At 40.0% G+C, this 16,353-nt stretch overlaps 1 protein-coding gene across 2 annotated transcripts in view; it reads left to right on the forward strand.

Annotated features, from left to right (window-relative positions):
• Positions 1–384: 384 nt before the first annotated feature.
• Positions 385–16,353, forward strand: part of stil (STIL centriolar assembly protein) — a 29,054-nt gene continuing 13,085 nt past the window's right edge. Inside the window, exons 1-10 of one of the 2 annotated variants that reach the window (XM_023267203.3) lie at positions 385–767; positions 2,705–2,812; positions 4,772–4,887; positions 5,023–5,210; positions 10,830–11,071; positions 11,151–11,234; positions 13,173–13,259; positions 13,428–13,575; positions 13,655–13,758; positions 13,864–13,972. In XM_023267203.3, the coding sequence (XP_023122971.2) occupies positions 688–767; positions 2,705–2,812; positions 4,772–4,887; positions 5,023–5,210; positions 10,830–11,071; positions 11,151–11,234; positions 13,173–13,259; positions 13,428–13,575; positions 13,655–13,758; positions 13,864–13,972 (1,266 nt within the window). In that variant the 5' untranslated portion in view covers positions 385–687. The remainder of the gene's footprint in view (positions 768–2,704; positions 2,813–4,771; positions 4,888–5,022; positions 5,211–10,829; positions 11,072–11,150; positions 11,235–13,172; positions 13,260–13,427; positions 13,576–13,654; positions 13,759–13,863; positions 13,973–16,353) is intronic. The other variant, XM_023267211.3, reaches the window with a different exon arrangement.

Below are 16,353 nucleotides of genomic sequence, written 5' to 3' on the forward strand. Positions count from 1 at the left end.
TAAAATTCTGCGTAGGTACTCTCCATGCAATGAATTCATTGAAAACTTTTGACCCGATGCTTTCCCTTCATGTTCTTAAACAAGGGGTTGAGTCATTTTCTTATTTATTTTATGTCTGTCTGACAAATGCCATAATCACAAGGTCAGATTTCTTCAGTGTCCTCTAAACAAAAAATATTATTGTCATGAACATTCATTTCCGCTTGTGGTTTTGGAAAAAAAAAGAGTTCACATGATGAAGAAGAAGAAGAAGAAGAAGAAGAAGAAGAAGAAGAAGAAGAAGAAGAAGAAGAAGAAGAAGAAGAAGGGGCAGGAGTGACGAAATGGCCTGTCATTGGTCAGGATGCGACAGCGGAGCTTCCTATTGGCTGATTGAGTTGCCCCGCCAGTGAAGTCTGGAAACAGCGCCACAATTAAATTGCAGTCAGTTTTGCTTTTTGTGGATTGCTTGCCGTTAAGATTTGTTGAAGTACAATCCGATAAACGAGAGTCATCTCTAAGAAGCGGCAATTTTTTCTAAACTTCCAGTTACCATCTTACAGACTCAAGTTCCGTCGCGTTTGTGAAGCTAACAAAGTGCTGATGCGGTCCGAGCGGTCAGCTAACGTAGCAGATAAACGTTAGCAAGTGTTTTTGATCGAGCGCTTATTTTCCGCGCATAAGTTCGTTCTGTCGGTCAAAGCAGAGATGAGCTGCTCGGTGAACCTCCAGGCTATGCCGTGTGGAGTCTTCGAGAAGGTTTTAACCCCGGAGAATGTGAGAGGAAGGTGAGCTGTTGGAACACAAGTTAACAGTCAGCTGTGAATACGGTACGGTTTTGCAGGTTTGGGTTTCAGGACCTGCTAATTCAATTTAAACCAGTTTCCGAAAAAAACTTCACGAACCCGGTGGATTGTGAACTGTAACCACACTATTCCCAGTTTGAGGCACACAGGGTTTGCTTCGTGTAACTAGTGATTCTGTTGTTTACATCCAGCATATCAGAACAAACACCAGGTGTTTGTAGTTGTATCCGTGAAAAGTGTTTCCATAACTAACGTTAAAAATGACAAGGTCGAAGCAACGCATGTCAAGTTTCCGTGTTAAAGCATTTCATTTAAGACAATGTAAACCAGGGGTGTTAAACTCATTTTAGTTCAGGGGCCACATTCAACGCAATTTGATCTCCAGTGGGCCGGACCGGTAAAATCAGAACACCTAACCTAACCTATAAATAACCACAACTCCAAATTTTTCCCTTTGTTTTAGTGTAAAAAAGTACAATTCTGAAAATGTTCACATTGAATGACCTACCTTTTTAGAAAACATTATGAACAACCTGAAATTTCTGAAGAAAAATAAGTGCAATTTCAGCAATATTATGTCTCAGCTGATCATTTACTCATTACAACTTACAGATCAGAGTGTCTATAAAGGCACAAAACATTTAGTGTCAGGTATCTGGAACTGAACAATATATTCGAGTTTGAAAGTATTTTAAATTTACAGTTTTACAAATTTAGAATTTGCAGTTAATGTCTCTCTGATTTTTACACTTCAAAGTCATCCTACGGGCCGGATTGGACCCTCTGGAGGGCCACTTTTGGCCTGCGGGACATATGTTTGACACAACTGATCTAAACCGTTAGGAAGCATTAAAACAATGAAGGAATTACAGGGGATTTCAGCCACTTGTTTAGAAGGACAACAGATATGCCTCCTCAGTAATCAGACCAGCTGGAAGATATACTCTATTGCGATTGATCCCTAATGTTACGAGATGACTTTGGCCATACTTGTGTGTTCTTCATAACCTATGTTTTGTAGTGTAAGACAATCATTTGTTTCTGAGGCTTGCTGTCAAGCAGGCACCGTGTCTATGCTAAGTTATGACTATCACTAGTTAACATGAATAATCAACATGTTGGTCAGCTGACATAGATTTAGACGTTTAGATTCTATACAGTCTTCACCTTACTATGTGAAGTGCTATGAGATGACCTATGTTGTGAATTGGCGCTGTATAAATAAAATGAAATTAAAGTAAACTGAATATTTATCTTATGGTAATTGATATCTACACACAGATAGATATGCTGCTGATGAAAATAATGAATCTCACCAGACAACATGAGCAGCAGTTAAAGCAGGAAGCTGTAAGGCTGTATGTCAGAGAAGAAGCAGACCCAAACTAAGAAGATCCTCTCTGTGGAATGTTCTTCAGGACTTCTGTCTCTCTACAGTTAAAAGACAACCACTGCTGATGACAGAGTATTTTATATCCACATCACAACAGGTCTACCATCAGAACCCACATTTACACTTATCAGACCTGGATGTCATTACCAAGTACACTCCAGTTGAAGTTTTACTTTAGTGTAGTCATTATTCCTTTTTTGAAAGCACAAAACAAGGTGATTTATTTAAAATTCAGATTTCAGACTACATTAGGCCAGTTTGAGATCAAAAAACACTACAAGCCTTGTCAAATGCAAACTAGATAAAGTGGGAGGTTAAAGACTGTTTATAACACAATTTCCAATTTGTGAAAAATTTGTTTTACTTGTAACCAGGTCTTTGAACTAGACCTGCTCTGCTCTTGTATGCCTGGAGAAAACACTGAAATTGACAATTTTGTGCTTCTATGAATAAAACTTTCACAAATCTCAAAGTTCCCAGCCAGTTGTCATCTCATGACCCCGTTATCTTCTGTGTTGTTGTACAGAGCCTCGGTGAACTCTCTCACTCAGCTGAGTTTCCCCAAATCCAGATCAGCTCTGTGGGACAGCAGCCCTGCAGGAGAGAAGCTCCGACTCCAACTCTGCTCGCACAGGTAAAGGCACACTTGCTGACCACTAGAACTGGATTTATACTCCGGTCATAAACGGCTCCACTATACCTACAGTTTCTCTAAGGTTACATGGGGAACTGCAATAACTGAGACTGGCTGCCTCTGTTCTCTCGTCATTTTTCTGATGGTGTTGCAGGTTGTTGAAAACATGAAGAAAGTTAAAGACTCAGTCGCCTCCTGTACTCTGATATTTAACAAAGAGGACTGCAAACCCTTTGCTGAGATCACTGCTTACTGTGAATGAATGAATGTGACGCAGTGGTTATCATTCTTTTTGAGCGAATGTTGATGAATACTGTGGCAGCTGCTCTGTAGGAGTTAATGAGTGCATGCAAACACAGTTTTTGATATTTGGTATGAATGAAAATATGAACACAGATAATGACTCATACATGTGAGCTCAACATCACTTTTCAAATTCTATGAATATATTGTGAATGCAGCGATCATCGCAATAGGGATGAGTGAATATGAATTTAAAGAGTTTCATATTGCATTATCCTTTTCAGACAGGAGACATAAAACATTTCTGGCCTCATCAATCTGTTAAAAGTGACAGTATTCTAGTCATTCACATCTACACTTACCAGTCAAAAGTTTGGACACACATTCTCATTTAATGGTTTTCTTTATTTTCATGACTATTTACATTGTAGATTCTCACTGAAGGCATCAAAACTATGAATGAACACATATGGAATTATGTAGCAAACAAAAAAGTGTGAAATAAGACATAATATTTTTTATATATTAGATTCTTCGAAATTTGGTTGATTTGGTCTTAAACTGTAGTCTCATAACTCTGCTGCGTTCCATGGCGGAGTTATGTGATGATCAGTGTATGTTTGTCTGTTAACAACCGTACTCAAAAATGGACTAATGGATTTGGATGAAAGGGAAGGTCAGAAATGACACAAGGACCAAGTCATTAGATTTTTACAGTGATGTGGCTTATAGTCTGGATCCATGGATCTGTTAAATATTTCTGTATCATTGAGAGATACCGTCACAGCGTCACTGTAACTATGACAACAAGTGAATGCTACGTCAGCTGCCTGCTGACGATCGCGTGACTGCGATCCTACTACAAATCAACCACTGCAGACTTATCAAGACTTATCCATTGGAAATGATTCAAGGAACAATTGATTAAATTGTGGGGGCGTTTCTCAGTCCCATCAATTCCCGCCGCCCATTACATATTTAGGTCACGTGATTCAGTATCCATACATAACGTACACATGCATAAGACATGCCTGTGCTCAGCGCAAGGTCATTTTTTAAAAGATAAAGCTCTCTGAGTGTTTTTCTTGTTCTGTTTGTATTTATTTATATTGACATATTACATTTTTATTTTGGCATCTTTTTGTCTTCTTGTTTTAACTTTAACTTAATTTCATTGTAATGTTGCCTGGTTTGTTTGATTTTCATGTTGTTATTTTGCCTTTTGTCTGTCCTGCTTTTGCTCTGTTGGTTTCAGCACTCCATGAACCCTGTTGTAAAGGTGCTCTATAAATGACATTTACTTTGACCGTTACGCTGTCACACAGTCTAATGTCAATTGTAAACACTGTGAAAGGCTCAAGTCTGGCCAAAATCATGTGGGGCGTCAGGGTAGGCCAGAGGTCCCCAGTGATTAAGTTTCCACTGTTGTCCAGTCGGTAATAAACTCACCATTAGCCCCCGCTGCTAGCTCCACACTCATTAACACTGATCCTAGTAGACATTGGTGTGTCACAGCATCGTGTTCATAACAACACAGCACAGAGGCCCACCAGTTACTTGCAGTGCACATAAATGAAAAAGTTTGGCACACCATCACAACCAATGTAAGAAGTCATTCTGGAGGCATATACCTCCACCTACACTCTTGATCTTAACACTCACCTTCTGCTTCTACCTTCGGAGTCCCATCTCTGACAACGGACTGTGTCTCTGCAGGAAACCTCGGCTGGTGCTGATGGAGAAAGCACTTCGTCTGGCACAGCGTCACGCCCGTCACTCAAACAAGCCCCGCCTCCACTGTTTCTTCCTGGGGTCGGTGTCTGTCAGCTCAGGTCAGAGTTCATCATTTCATCCTGAACGCTGACTGGTCCAGAGTGTTTTTATAATCCTTTGTCAATGTGTCTCTTTGGCAGCATGTACTCATATTGAATCCCCTTGTCTGTCATCTGTGTGTGATTGTGGTCCAGATGAGGAGGGGATCACAGTGACTCTGGACCGGTTTGATCCAGGTCGGGACCAGGCCGGTGCCTCAGGACGGGTTCCTTCTGCTCTGCTGCCTGGAGACGTCTTGGTTCCCTGTTTGTTCTCCACTGAGACTGAGATGATGCCCGATGCTGTTGTCCAATCAGAGGCTGAGCTCCATCACTGCTTTAAGGTGAGTTGGTGCGTTTCAACTGAGTGCAGGAACAAAATCAATGAACAATAAGCCAATTCGGAATCTCGCCGCGCGCAAGGTGTGCTGGTCCGGGTGAAAGGTCGGGATACCCCAGATCATAAACATGGCCGAGTGCTACGTAGATATTGATTACTTTGAGCGTTGTAAAGTCGATACTTTAAAGGAATTTTGTAAGAAACGAGGATACAGTGTTATCGGGAAGCGAAAGAAAGAACTCGTGTCCCTTGCTTGGGCATTGTCATTTCAAAAGGCCCCAACAGTTTTAACAAAACAGCAGGAAAGGGAGGCTGTCAACCTTGATGATAAATCCCTGCTCGAGATCGATGTTTACGGGTGTCACCTGAGAATTCCAGATCTGTTAGAGCTCAGAGAAGGTTGGGAGAATGAGTTGACAGCAGCAAATAAATGGCCACCCTGCATGTACACAGATATCAATAATTATCTGATTAGCAAGGACAAGCAAAACTTGCTAACGAGACTTGCTAACGACTACAAAGTCGGCACGACGTTCTGGAGCTTTTCTTTCTGTAGGAAATGTGATGAGTACATAAGGCGGGTCACATATACAGCACGAGGTTCCCTTATTGCACTCGTGAATAGGGCAAAACTCTTCCATCCACTTCTCTAGCCCACGGGTACCATTGTGGCAGTCCCGCACTGAACAATGGGACCTGGCATATTGCCTTAAAAAGACTTTAAGCAGTGTAAACACTTAATAGTCGCTACAAATAGCAGGTCGTTCCACAGCGATAGTATGGCTTTGTTGATAACGTAGGGTGTGATGAACTCTGACCTAGAAGCTATTGAGGGATAAACGCGCATGCGTACTGATAATTCCGATTTGGCTTATTTGCACGTCTGCTCTTTACTTTTTAACTGAAGCATCACATTTTACCAACAGCCGTTTTAATATTTCATCTTTTCACAATCTTTGAAATATTCTAGATATTTTTTTAATTGTACTACAGGTTTCAGACATGAAACAAAACAAACAACACAGTCATCTCACAAACTCTGAACTTTATGTCATTTACATATTGCAATGCTTGCTCAAATCATACCTATTCAGACTGGTGACTGCTTGGCTTCCAGTTGGCTTGCTTTCTTAGTATCATCAACCAGGCACTCATCTTCTACTGTACACTCCATATTGGTTGCGTTGAGTTATTAGAACCCCAACATTAAAACTCAAATCAGCTGAAGCGTTGGGTATGACCAGGATTAGTTAACTCTTTGTCTACATGGCTCTGAGTGTACAGTCTGTCTCTCTGCTCTCTCTTCATGCTCGTGCTACAATCCTGCTGTGATCAGCTGAAACACATGAAAAAGCTGCAGTTTAAAATAATTCTTTTGATTAATTGTCCTGCAGCAGTAATGAGATTACTTCTTGCCTCGTAATGTCCAGCCTTCTCTGTTGTCACAGCAACATCTCATTTACACTCACTGGCCACTTTATTAGGTACACCCGTTCAAGTGCTCGCTACGCAGTTAATCAGCCAATCATATGGCAGCAACTCAATGCATTTCTGCATGCAGGCATGGTCAAGACAACCTGCTGAAGTTCAAAACAGAGCATTAGGATGAAGACAGGTGATTTAAGTGATTTTGGTTGTTGGTGACCATCTTTGAACGTACCACACATTGAACCTCAAAGAAGATGGGCTACAGCAGCAGAAGACCACACCGGCTGGCACTCCTGTCAGCTAAGAACAGGACATTGAGGCTACTATTCACATGGGCTCACCAAAATTAGACAACAGAAGATTGGAAAAACACTGCCTGGTCTGATGAGTCTCCATTTCAGCTGCAACATTCAGATTGTCAGAAGTTGACGTAAACAACATGAAAGCATGGATCCATCCTGCCTTGTATCAACGGTTCAGGCTGCTGGTGGTGGTGTAATGGTGTGGGGGATGTTTTGGGCCCCTTACTACCAGTTGAGCATCATTTAAACACCACAGCCTACCTGAGTATTGTTGCTAACAATGTCCATCCCTTTATCACCACAGTGTATCATCTTTTGATGGCTACTTACAGCAGGACAATGCACCAAGTCGCAAAGCTCAAATCATCTCAAACTGGTTTCTTCAACATGACGATTAATTCACTGTACTCTAATGACCTCCACAGTCACCAGATCTCAATCCAATAGAACCTTCGGGATGTGATGGAACGGAGATTGGCATCATGGATGTACAGCCGACAAATCTGCAGCAACTGTGTGATGCTATCATGTCAATAAGGACCAAAATCTCTGAAAAATGTTTCCAGCACCTTGTTGAATCTATTCCACAAAGAATAAATCAATCTGGTGCTAGCAAGGTGAACCTAATGAAGTGGCCAGTGAGTGACCCAGCAGGAGTTTTTTTCTGTCCTTCTTCCAAGTCTGGTTGTCTTTTCATCATTGAGAACACTGTTCTGATATTCTTTATTTTGATGTGAACTCTGTTTTTAAGAAGAATATTGGGTAGGGAACTGAAGTCAACTCTGCAGGATTATGTTCTGTGTCGTAAAACCTGCTCCAGACCCATTACAGCTGAGAGGATATTATTAATGTCTAATCTTTCACCAGTTTGATCCCATCGTAATGACACTACATCATCATAATGAGGATTAAACTTGTGTAAGTGCATTTGCACGTGCCTCCTTTCATCTTAACTTACACAGTGATCTCGTATATCTCCTAACATCTAACGGATCTACACAACGGATTAGTAATCAGGGAAGCAAATGACTGATCCTATGCTGTTAACACAAGCATTTTATTGTCAAAATTTACAATGACACAAACTCCAACTTTTCTTAATAGGAATACCTGTGTAAGGTTTCATCATTTTTCATTCTTGGCAACATGGTCCGACTGCTGCTTGTCAGGGTCAAAGTGGCGATGGTATTTCTAATATTTGGTCCACCTCCATTTGCTCCATCTCTGTCTCCATTGGATCCCCACTGGGATGTGTTCTGAGCCCACTACTGTTCATGCTGCTGATGCATGACTGCTGCTCTGCATCCGCCTCAAACCACATCATTAAGTATGTAGATGACACAACAGTAGTGGGTCTCATTCGGGACAACAATGATCTGTCCTACAGAGAGGAGGTGAAGCGGCTGGTGGACTGGTGCAGCGTGAACAATCTGCTCCTGAATGTCGAGAAGACCAAGGAGTTGATCATCGACTTCAGGAGGAAGCAGCCCAGCCATTCGCCTCTCATCATTGACAGTAAAGCTGTGGAGGTGGTCAGCAGCACCAAATTTCTGGGGGTGCACATTACAGACAGTCTGGACTGGTCATTACACACATCATCACTGGTCAAACGGGCTCAGCAACGTCTGCACTTGCGACGGATGAAGAGAGCACGGCTGTCCCCTGTGCGTGCTGACCAGCTGCATCTCCATCTGGTTTGGCAGCTCCAGGACCTCAGATAGGAAGTCGCTGCAGAGGGTGGTGAGGACGGCAGAGAAGATCATCGGGACCTCTCTTCCATTCATCCAGGATGTTGCACACAAGCGCTGTCTCAGCAGAGCCTGCAACATCATCAAAGACTCCATGCACCCCCATCATGGACTGTTCTCCCTGCTCCCCTCTGGGAGGAGGTTCTGCAGCATCAGAACGAGAACAGCCAGGTTCTGTAATAGTTTTATCCCCCAAGCCATCAGACTCTTGAACTCACAATAATCCTTCTGGGCACCCATAGTTCACCGTGAAATATAACCCACTGTGAAATATAACTGCTGCTACATTTCAATGTTACGTGCAATACTGCTGCTACATCTGCTCTGTAAAAAAAAGTGCGGATGTGTATGTTTACAGTACAGGTGTGTGTGTGTGTGTACATATATATATATATATATATATATATATATATATATATATATATATATATATATATATATATATATATATATATATATATATATATATATATATATATATATATATATATATAATTTTTTGCATGTATATAGTGAAATTGTTATTATTCAGAATCTTTTTTTGTTTGTTTTGTTTTTTTTTCCATAGAAATTTCAGTCTGATGTTCACCAACTAGTGTATGTTCTGGTTGACAATAAAGTGGCTATTCTATTCATTCTAAACCATATTAGCACAAAGACATCAATAATAAACATAAAGTAGAATTAGCTACTTTCTGATAATGTCAAAAGCTGAAAATGTAGAAGCCTTGTTTAAAAAAAAATGGCAGAATTGTTTTATTGGGTTGCATTAGATCACAAAAGTGTCTAAATAAGTACTTGATAAGTGCAGCTTTGATTAAATATAGGAATACAGTACATTTCTACATTGTAGTTCAAAAAATAAAGTTCATGAGGCTTCTGGCAGGTTTTCTTATAAACAGAAAGAGTAGCACGAATTAGAAAAAAAATGTAAAATTATTAAAATGAGTAGTTCAGAAGTTGTTGTGTAATCATCAGCCAGGCAGACAATTGACTGACTCATGGCTCATATAAACAAAATATTAATATTTCTTAGACAGAATGCTTATGCTCTAGTGGGCTGTTTTCAAATTATTTAAGGAGAATTAAGTTACTTCTAGTCTGCCTGAAAACTCAATTATTTTCTGATTCTGCCTTCTGTACTGCGTTACTGAATTTTGCCTCACAAGGAATAATCAGACTTTATTTGTAGACTGCTTTCTTAACAAGAGATCTGAGTGCGTTACAGAGGAAACTAGAAAAGCACTCAGAGAGCGCAGTACTCCACCAAGGCTGTTCATTCCCTCATATGACATTGTCAGAAATGCAGCATTTTTTTATTTATTTTTTTTTTAAAGAAATGCAGCGTTAGTTTGTTTCTTAGTTAATGATGATCAGAAATCACGGCAACATAGAATGTGGTCATTTAATATAGATGTACCCACAAACAAAATGATCTTGCACTGAGCACAGGCATGTGTTATACATGTGTACGTTATGTACGGATACCAAATCACATGACCTAAATGTGTAGCGGGTGACGGAAATTCATGAGACTCAGAAAGACCCCAACAATTTAATCAATTGTTCCTTGTATCATTTCCGACAGATAAGTCCCGATAAGTCCACAGTGGTGGATTTGTAGTAGGATCACAATCATGTGATTGTCAACAGGCAGCTGACATAGTGTTCACTTGTTGTCATAGTTGTAGTGATGCCGTGCTGCTATCTCGCAATGATACAGGAACCTTTAACAAATCCATGGATCCAGATTGTAAGCCACATCACTGCCAAAATCTAACCACTTGGTCCCTGTGTCATTTCTGACCTTCTCTCAGAATTTCATCCAAATCCATTAGTCCGTTTTTGAGTAATGTTGCTTTCAGTCAGACAGACAAACCAACACACATCTTCACATAACTTCGTCGCGTTCCTCGATGGAGTAATAAAGGGTAAATACAAAAAACAGTTTAAAAGAAAAAAATGAGAGCATAAAATATAGCAGGAAAGATAGCAGAATGAAACGATGAAGCCAAAAACATGAAGTAAATATAATATTTTCTTCGTCAAAAAAAAGTTTTTAAGAAGGGGTAGGAAAAGAAGCGCTTTTAATGTTAGAATAGTTAATACAGAGAACCCATGTTAATGCTTTCTATTGTGTTTCAGTTGTTGCAGCATTTTGTGAGCAGCAGACAGACTCTGGATCTGTGTCAGCTGTTGAAGGTCAGAGGTTGTGTGGTCTACTCTCAGCAGTCTGATGCTGCAATGTTCAGCCTCAGCTGGTCAGTTGTCTATCCGTCCGTCAGTGTGGACGTGGAGCCAGTCAGAGTGATTCCTATCATCCCCACCGCCCTGCTGAGGAGTCTGACCAGCATCAACCAACCGCGAGCCGTGAGCCGTCAGAGAGGGTAAGAACACTGGCAGCCATTACACTGCTTCTATTCGAGTCCGATCACAGTTTCCATTATTTATTTGTGTTGTTTCCAGATTTCTGACCATGGATCAGACCAGGAAACTCCTGCTGCTGCTTGAGTCTGATCCTAAAGCCTCCAGCCTGCCGCTGGTCGGAATGTGAGTTTTCCTGTTCAGTCTTGGTTCAGTCAGTTCAGTACATTTTATGTACTTTTTTTCAGTAGCACCTTTTTGCCAAAATTCATATTGTAACGGTTTAGGCTCTAAAACCCTGAATTTTGTTCATAAAAAGCACTCTGAGGTATTGACTGTCAAATATATAATTAATATATAATGTCTATTAAAACAAGTGCAAAATGAGGATTTACTGAATCAAATATTAAAGCAAGCAATGCAGTGCCAGCCTTAAAAATATACTGCAGCTTTTTTAACATCTTTTTGCAGTTTTGTCTTGTTTGGAAAAAAAATTCTGTAGTTATCACTTGGTAAATACGGTCAGTGTGTACTCCACATGGCAGTTGGTTGACTGATCCATACAGTGAGGGCAGAGAGCTCACAGATCCTGGCTGCAGGAAGGCTCATTAATGCTCAGACTCACTGAAAAGAGTGAGTTAACACATCATAATTGTTTAAAGAAACTGATACAATGACTTCAGGCTTTCAAGGCTAACCCTGCCATAGCCGATGGTCAACAACACGTGCACAGACAAAATGTTCTGGGTGGTGCTCACACTGCATTTTTGTTCAGGGAATGACAGAAATTGTATGGTTCTCAGGTCATACTAAACCTAGATAATTTCCTACCAAACCAAAACTCTTCAGTCACACAGTACTTTGTGACAATTCTATAACTGAACAATACATGGGTCAATATATAATTGAGGGACTTTTGAAGTCCATGGGATATATCTTGCATATATTTTTATTAAAAGTAAAAACAATTTTTTTTTATGTTCATTATGATCATGTCTTTAGAAATTCCATAATTATTTATTACTGAAACAATCCCTTATTAAAAAAAAAATACTGGCTATCACTAAAATGTCAACTAAATAACCGTCCGAATTCAATAACAACCACCTTCTAATTAGCTAAACAATACTAAAATGAGCTTATTCAAAAATTGTTTTGATTGTGTTCTTTTTATAAAGTTGAGATAACCATGACAGATTTTTCTTTTTTGGCAATATATCAAATTTTATATGGAAAATAACAAATTGGATCTGTGTCCCAGAAATCACTTTCAGCTAAGTTACCCATTACAAAAACATGTCTCAAGGAAGTGTTTTACTATCTACTGATTTTAATTAACTGTTTTGTTTTATCTTTTTGTATTTTATGTACAGCGTCTTTGAGTTTTTGGAAAAGTGCTTTATAAATAAAATTTATTATTATTATTATTATTATTATTATTATTATTATTATTATTATTATTATTATTATTATTATTATTATTATTATTATTATTATTATTATTATTATTAATAATAATTCCAGATCACATGACCTGCTCCACATGATGTAATTTCCTCCTGAAGAAAAGACTGGCAAGACTCCAAGGCTTTCTGAGTTATTTAATATAAAGTAGTGTCTGAGTCAAGTGTGGATTTATCGCATGTCAACAGGTTTACAATATCTTTGTAAAAACCTTTCAATTTCAATTTTACTCAATCGTATATATAATATTTAGAAGAATCTTTCTGTAAAAATGCCATGTGGTTTTTGGTTTTAGGCGGCCATGTTGATTTTAGGTCTGAAAACAGCAAAAATGTCAACTATGATACCTGTCAACTATGTTACAATAAGTCCTGCGATTATATATTTTACTTTTTTCACCATTTATCTGCTTTACTATTTTATTTTGCATAGTAAATTCATTTTTTTTTCTTTTGGCAAGTCATGTTTGAATAGTACCATCCTTGACATTCATGCCAATACGGCATCTATTATGATACCATCAGTTTAACAAAGTGAACATTTTTATGCCAAAGAATGAGTTCTACAATCTGAAAAAAGTCTTCTTTGTTTTAAGTTATGATTTCCTCTTAATCTGACTGTGGTATTGCTTTGTATTTTGTATTTCCTGTCATCTGACAGCTGGCTGAGTGGAGTCACGCACATCTACAATCCTCAGGTGTGGGCCTGGTGTCTGAGGTTCATGTTCAGCCTCTCCCTCCAGGACAGGTGAGGACAGGAAATATATGTGATACATAGTGAGGCCGTATGACATACTAGTTTACTTATACTTACAATTCTCTGATATCATGTTGATATGTTTTTTGTTGTTCATAGAAACTCTCAAAACCTTTTTAGATAGCACATATGTGACGTGGTGTGTTTCTGCTGTTTCAGAGTTCTGTCAGAAAACAGCTCTTTCCTCCTCGTTTTGTTCGGTTCGACTCACAGAGCTCCTCAGTTCTACCAGTGTCGAGCTTCCAGACCAGGACCACAGCTGGACTGCCAGCTGCTGACTGCCTCTCAGTCATACTCATACTACCAGGTAACAGCACCTACTGTGTTGATGAATGGAGCTGATTGAACTGTTGCTCATAGATTTATGATGACCTGTGAATGGACAGCAGGTGGCGTCGGTGGACGGCCAGAGTCTTCAGTGTGAACTGAGTTCAGAGATCAACAGCAGACAGATGGAGACCTTCAGAGAGGCTCAGAGCACTTTCACCAGGTAGAAAAGGTCACTTTTTTAAATTAACAATCAATGAAGAAGACTGGCAAAAAGGAAAACAAATGTACTAATGGACATGTTAATGGGAATATCTTCTGTCCCTAGCGCCTCCACTCCCATCGCTGGTCGTTCCGTTAGTGACCAAGACTCTGGAGTTGAGGATGAAGACCTTTCTCCACGACCGTCCCCAAGTCCTCACCCGCCGGCTCAGCAGGTCAGTTGTAGTTGAGGACAGGTTCAGGGGAAAAATGCTGTCTGCCAACAAGGCAAATGGAGGTTCCTGAGCTGGGACCCAATCTGGGCCTGGTGCTCCTTCCTGGACAAAAACACACACTTAGTTGTGAGTTTATTCCCTTTCTGATGTAATAGCCATTTCTGGGTCCAAATGCTTTTTCAAATGCCAAAAGAAGATGAACAGTCAGGTACCTAAATTCTTCCAGCTCCTACAGAGTGACTTGTACAGCTTTACTCTCATGTGCCTTAAACAAGATTATTGTTAGAACTTTGGAAATTGATTAATATGAAAAACTTCTAATGGGGCTGCACAATGGCTTGGTGGTTAGCACTGTCGCTTTGCAGCTAGCGGTTCATGTCCTGGCCTTCCTGGGATCTTTCTTCATGGAGTTTGCATGTTCTCCCTGTGCAGGCTTGGGTTTTCTCCAGGTTCTCAGAGCTTCCTCCCACAGTTCAAAATCATGCTGAGGTTAATTGGTAACTCTAAATTATCCGTAGAGAGACTCCAGCCCCCCCGCGACCCTAATGAGGATTAGGCAGTATGTAGATAATGGATGGATGGAGCCAGCAAGGATTTGGAGAGTTAGTGAAGTGACTAGTTGGCATGTGTTGATTTGCTAGCTCCTGGATAGCTACAGAAACTGTTTGTGTTTTTTAAACCAGCGGCAGTCATTGTTGGCAGAGCTAAGTGAAGGACGCAATGTCGGCGTTCACTCAAAATAATGACCGTGGAATTATTGTGGTAAAACATTTGCATGCAGGGAGACAAGAACTGTGAATAAATGGATTATCCACCAAAAAAAAAATAAATTAGCAAAGCTGGCTGCTGATCCAAACCCTCGGCAAAACTTTCATTTTCATTTTCAGTGTGTTAGGTTGCAGCCTGGAGCTTGTCGTTGTTGTTTCCTGTTGTGTGGACCAACTGTAACACGCAGACAGCGGAATCGAGAATGCTGACTAAAATTATCAGTCAATGGCAGGTTTACACCTGCAACCTACCTCCAGTCAGTCAGACTATTGATGAACTGATGTTGATTGTCTGTGTGGTGTGAATTATGTACTATAAGTTCTTCTTTAGTTTAATCTTCGCTCAACTCTTAGTTGATTAGACTGTGAATCCTGCTTTCTGAAGCATTACGAAGCTGGTGTCAGGGACATTCTGAGTCCTCAGACTGTAGTGTAAAAGGTGAGTTTTTAAAAGCTTACTTTGAAGGTGTGCTATACATTAGTGCTATGAATAAAAGGCTGCAGAGCAGTTTAATGCTCACAGTTTGTTTGGACTCAGATCTTTTGACACAGTACTGCGACACCTTGAAAGGACGACAGCCTTAGCTGACGCAGTAGAGGCAATATCATCAGAAGCTGGATATAAAAGTAGAAGTACAGGTCAATCTCATATAATTAGAATATGCTGGAAAAAGTTAAATAGTTTTCATCAGACATTGCTGAAAGGAAAATTTAGATATTCTAGACCAGTGGGTCTTAACCTTGTTGGAGGTACTGAACCCCACCAGTTTCATATGCACATTCACCGAACCCTTCTTTATTGAAAAATTAAATAATTTTTTTCAAATTGAAGACATAGTTATATGTTTTACTGGTGCACAAAATGAACCGTGCATTAACATCACTTGTGTTCTTGTATTCCCCATCTCCATGCAGCTTAAGGAAGTGTTCCTTTAGTTTTGCCGGTGCTAGACTAGAATTGCTTAACTTGGCATTGCAAATCATGCAGATAGGACGCTGACTCCCATCACGTTCCGTTATACATGTGAATCCATATTGTACATATTCGTACGACCACTTTCTTTTTTTGCTCAACATAGTATGGATTAAAATATTAAGAAAGAAATCACACGACGTACCATCACGACAGTCACAAGTCGATTACTGAGCGCACCAAATTCCCTGCAGCACAGATTGGCCAAGCAATGTAGCATGATCACCTGCAGCCAATGATGGCCAAGCTGGGCGTGTCATCACTAATCATATGAGTCGGCTCTGTGTCTTGACCTCCGCCGAACCCCTGAGACTGACTCACCGAACCCCTAGGGTTCGATCGAACCCAGGTGAAGAACCGCTGTTCTAGACTCATTACACATAAACTGAAATATTTCAATCCTTTATTTGTTTTAATTTTGATAACAGCTTGCAGTTCATGAAACCTCTTCAAAATCGATCTCAAACTATTAGAATATTTCACAAGATCAGAAGGATTTGCAATGCAGAAATGTCCAAACTCTGAAAAGTGGTCAGGTATGCTCTGTCAACATTTCGTCTGGTTTCCTTTTGCTTAAATTACTGCAGCACTGCAGTGTAAAATGGAGGACATCAGTCTGGGGCACTGCTGGCCTTGCTAGG

The sequence above is a fragment of the Amphiprion ocellaris genome, chromosome 2 (genome assembly GCF_022539595.1).
Source record: "Amphiprion ocellaris isolate individual 3 ecotype Okinawa chromosome 2, ASM2253959v1, whole genome shotgun sequence".
Classification (NCBI taxonomy): domain Eukaryota; kingdom Metazoa; phylum Chordata; class Actinopteri; family Pomacentridae; genus Amphiprion; species Amphiprion ocellaris.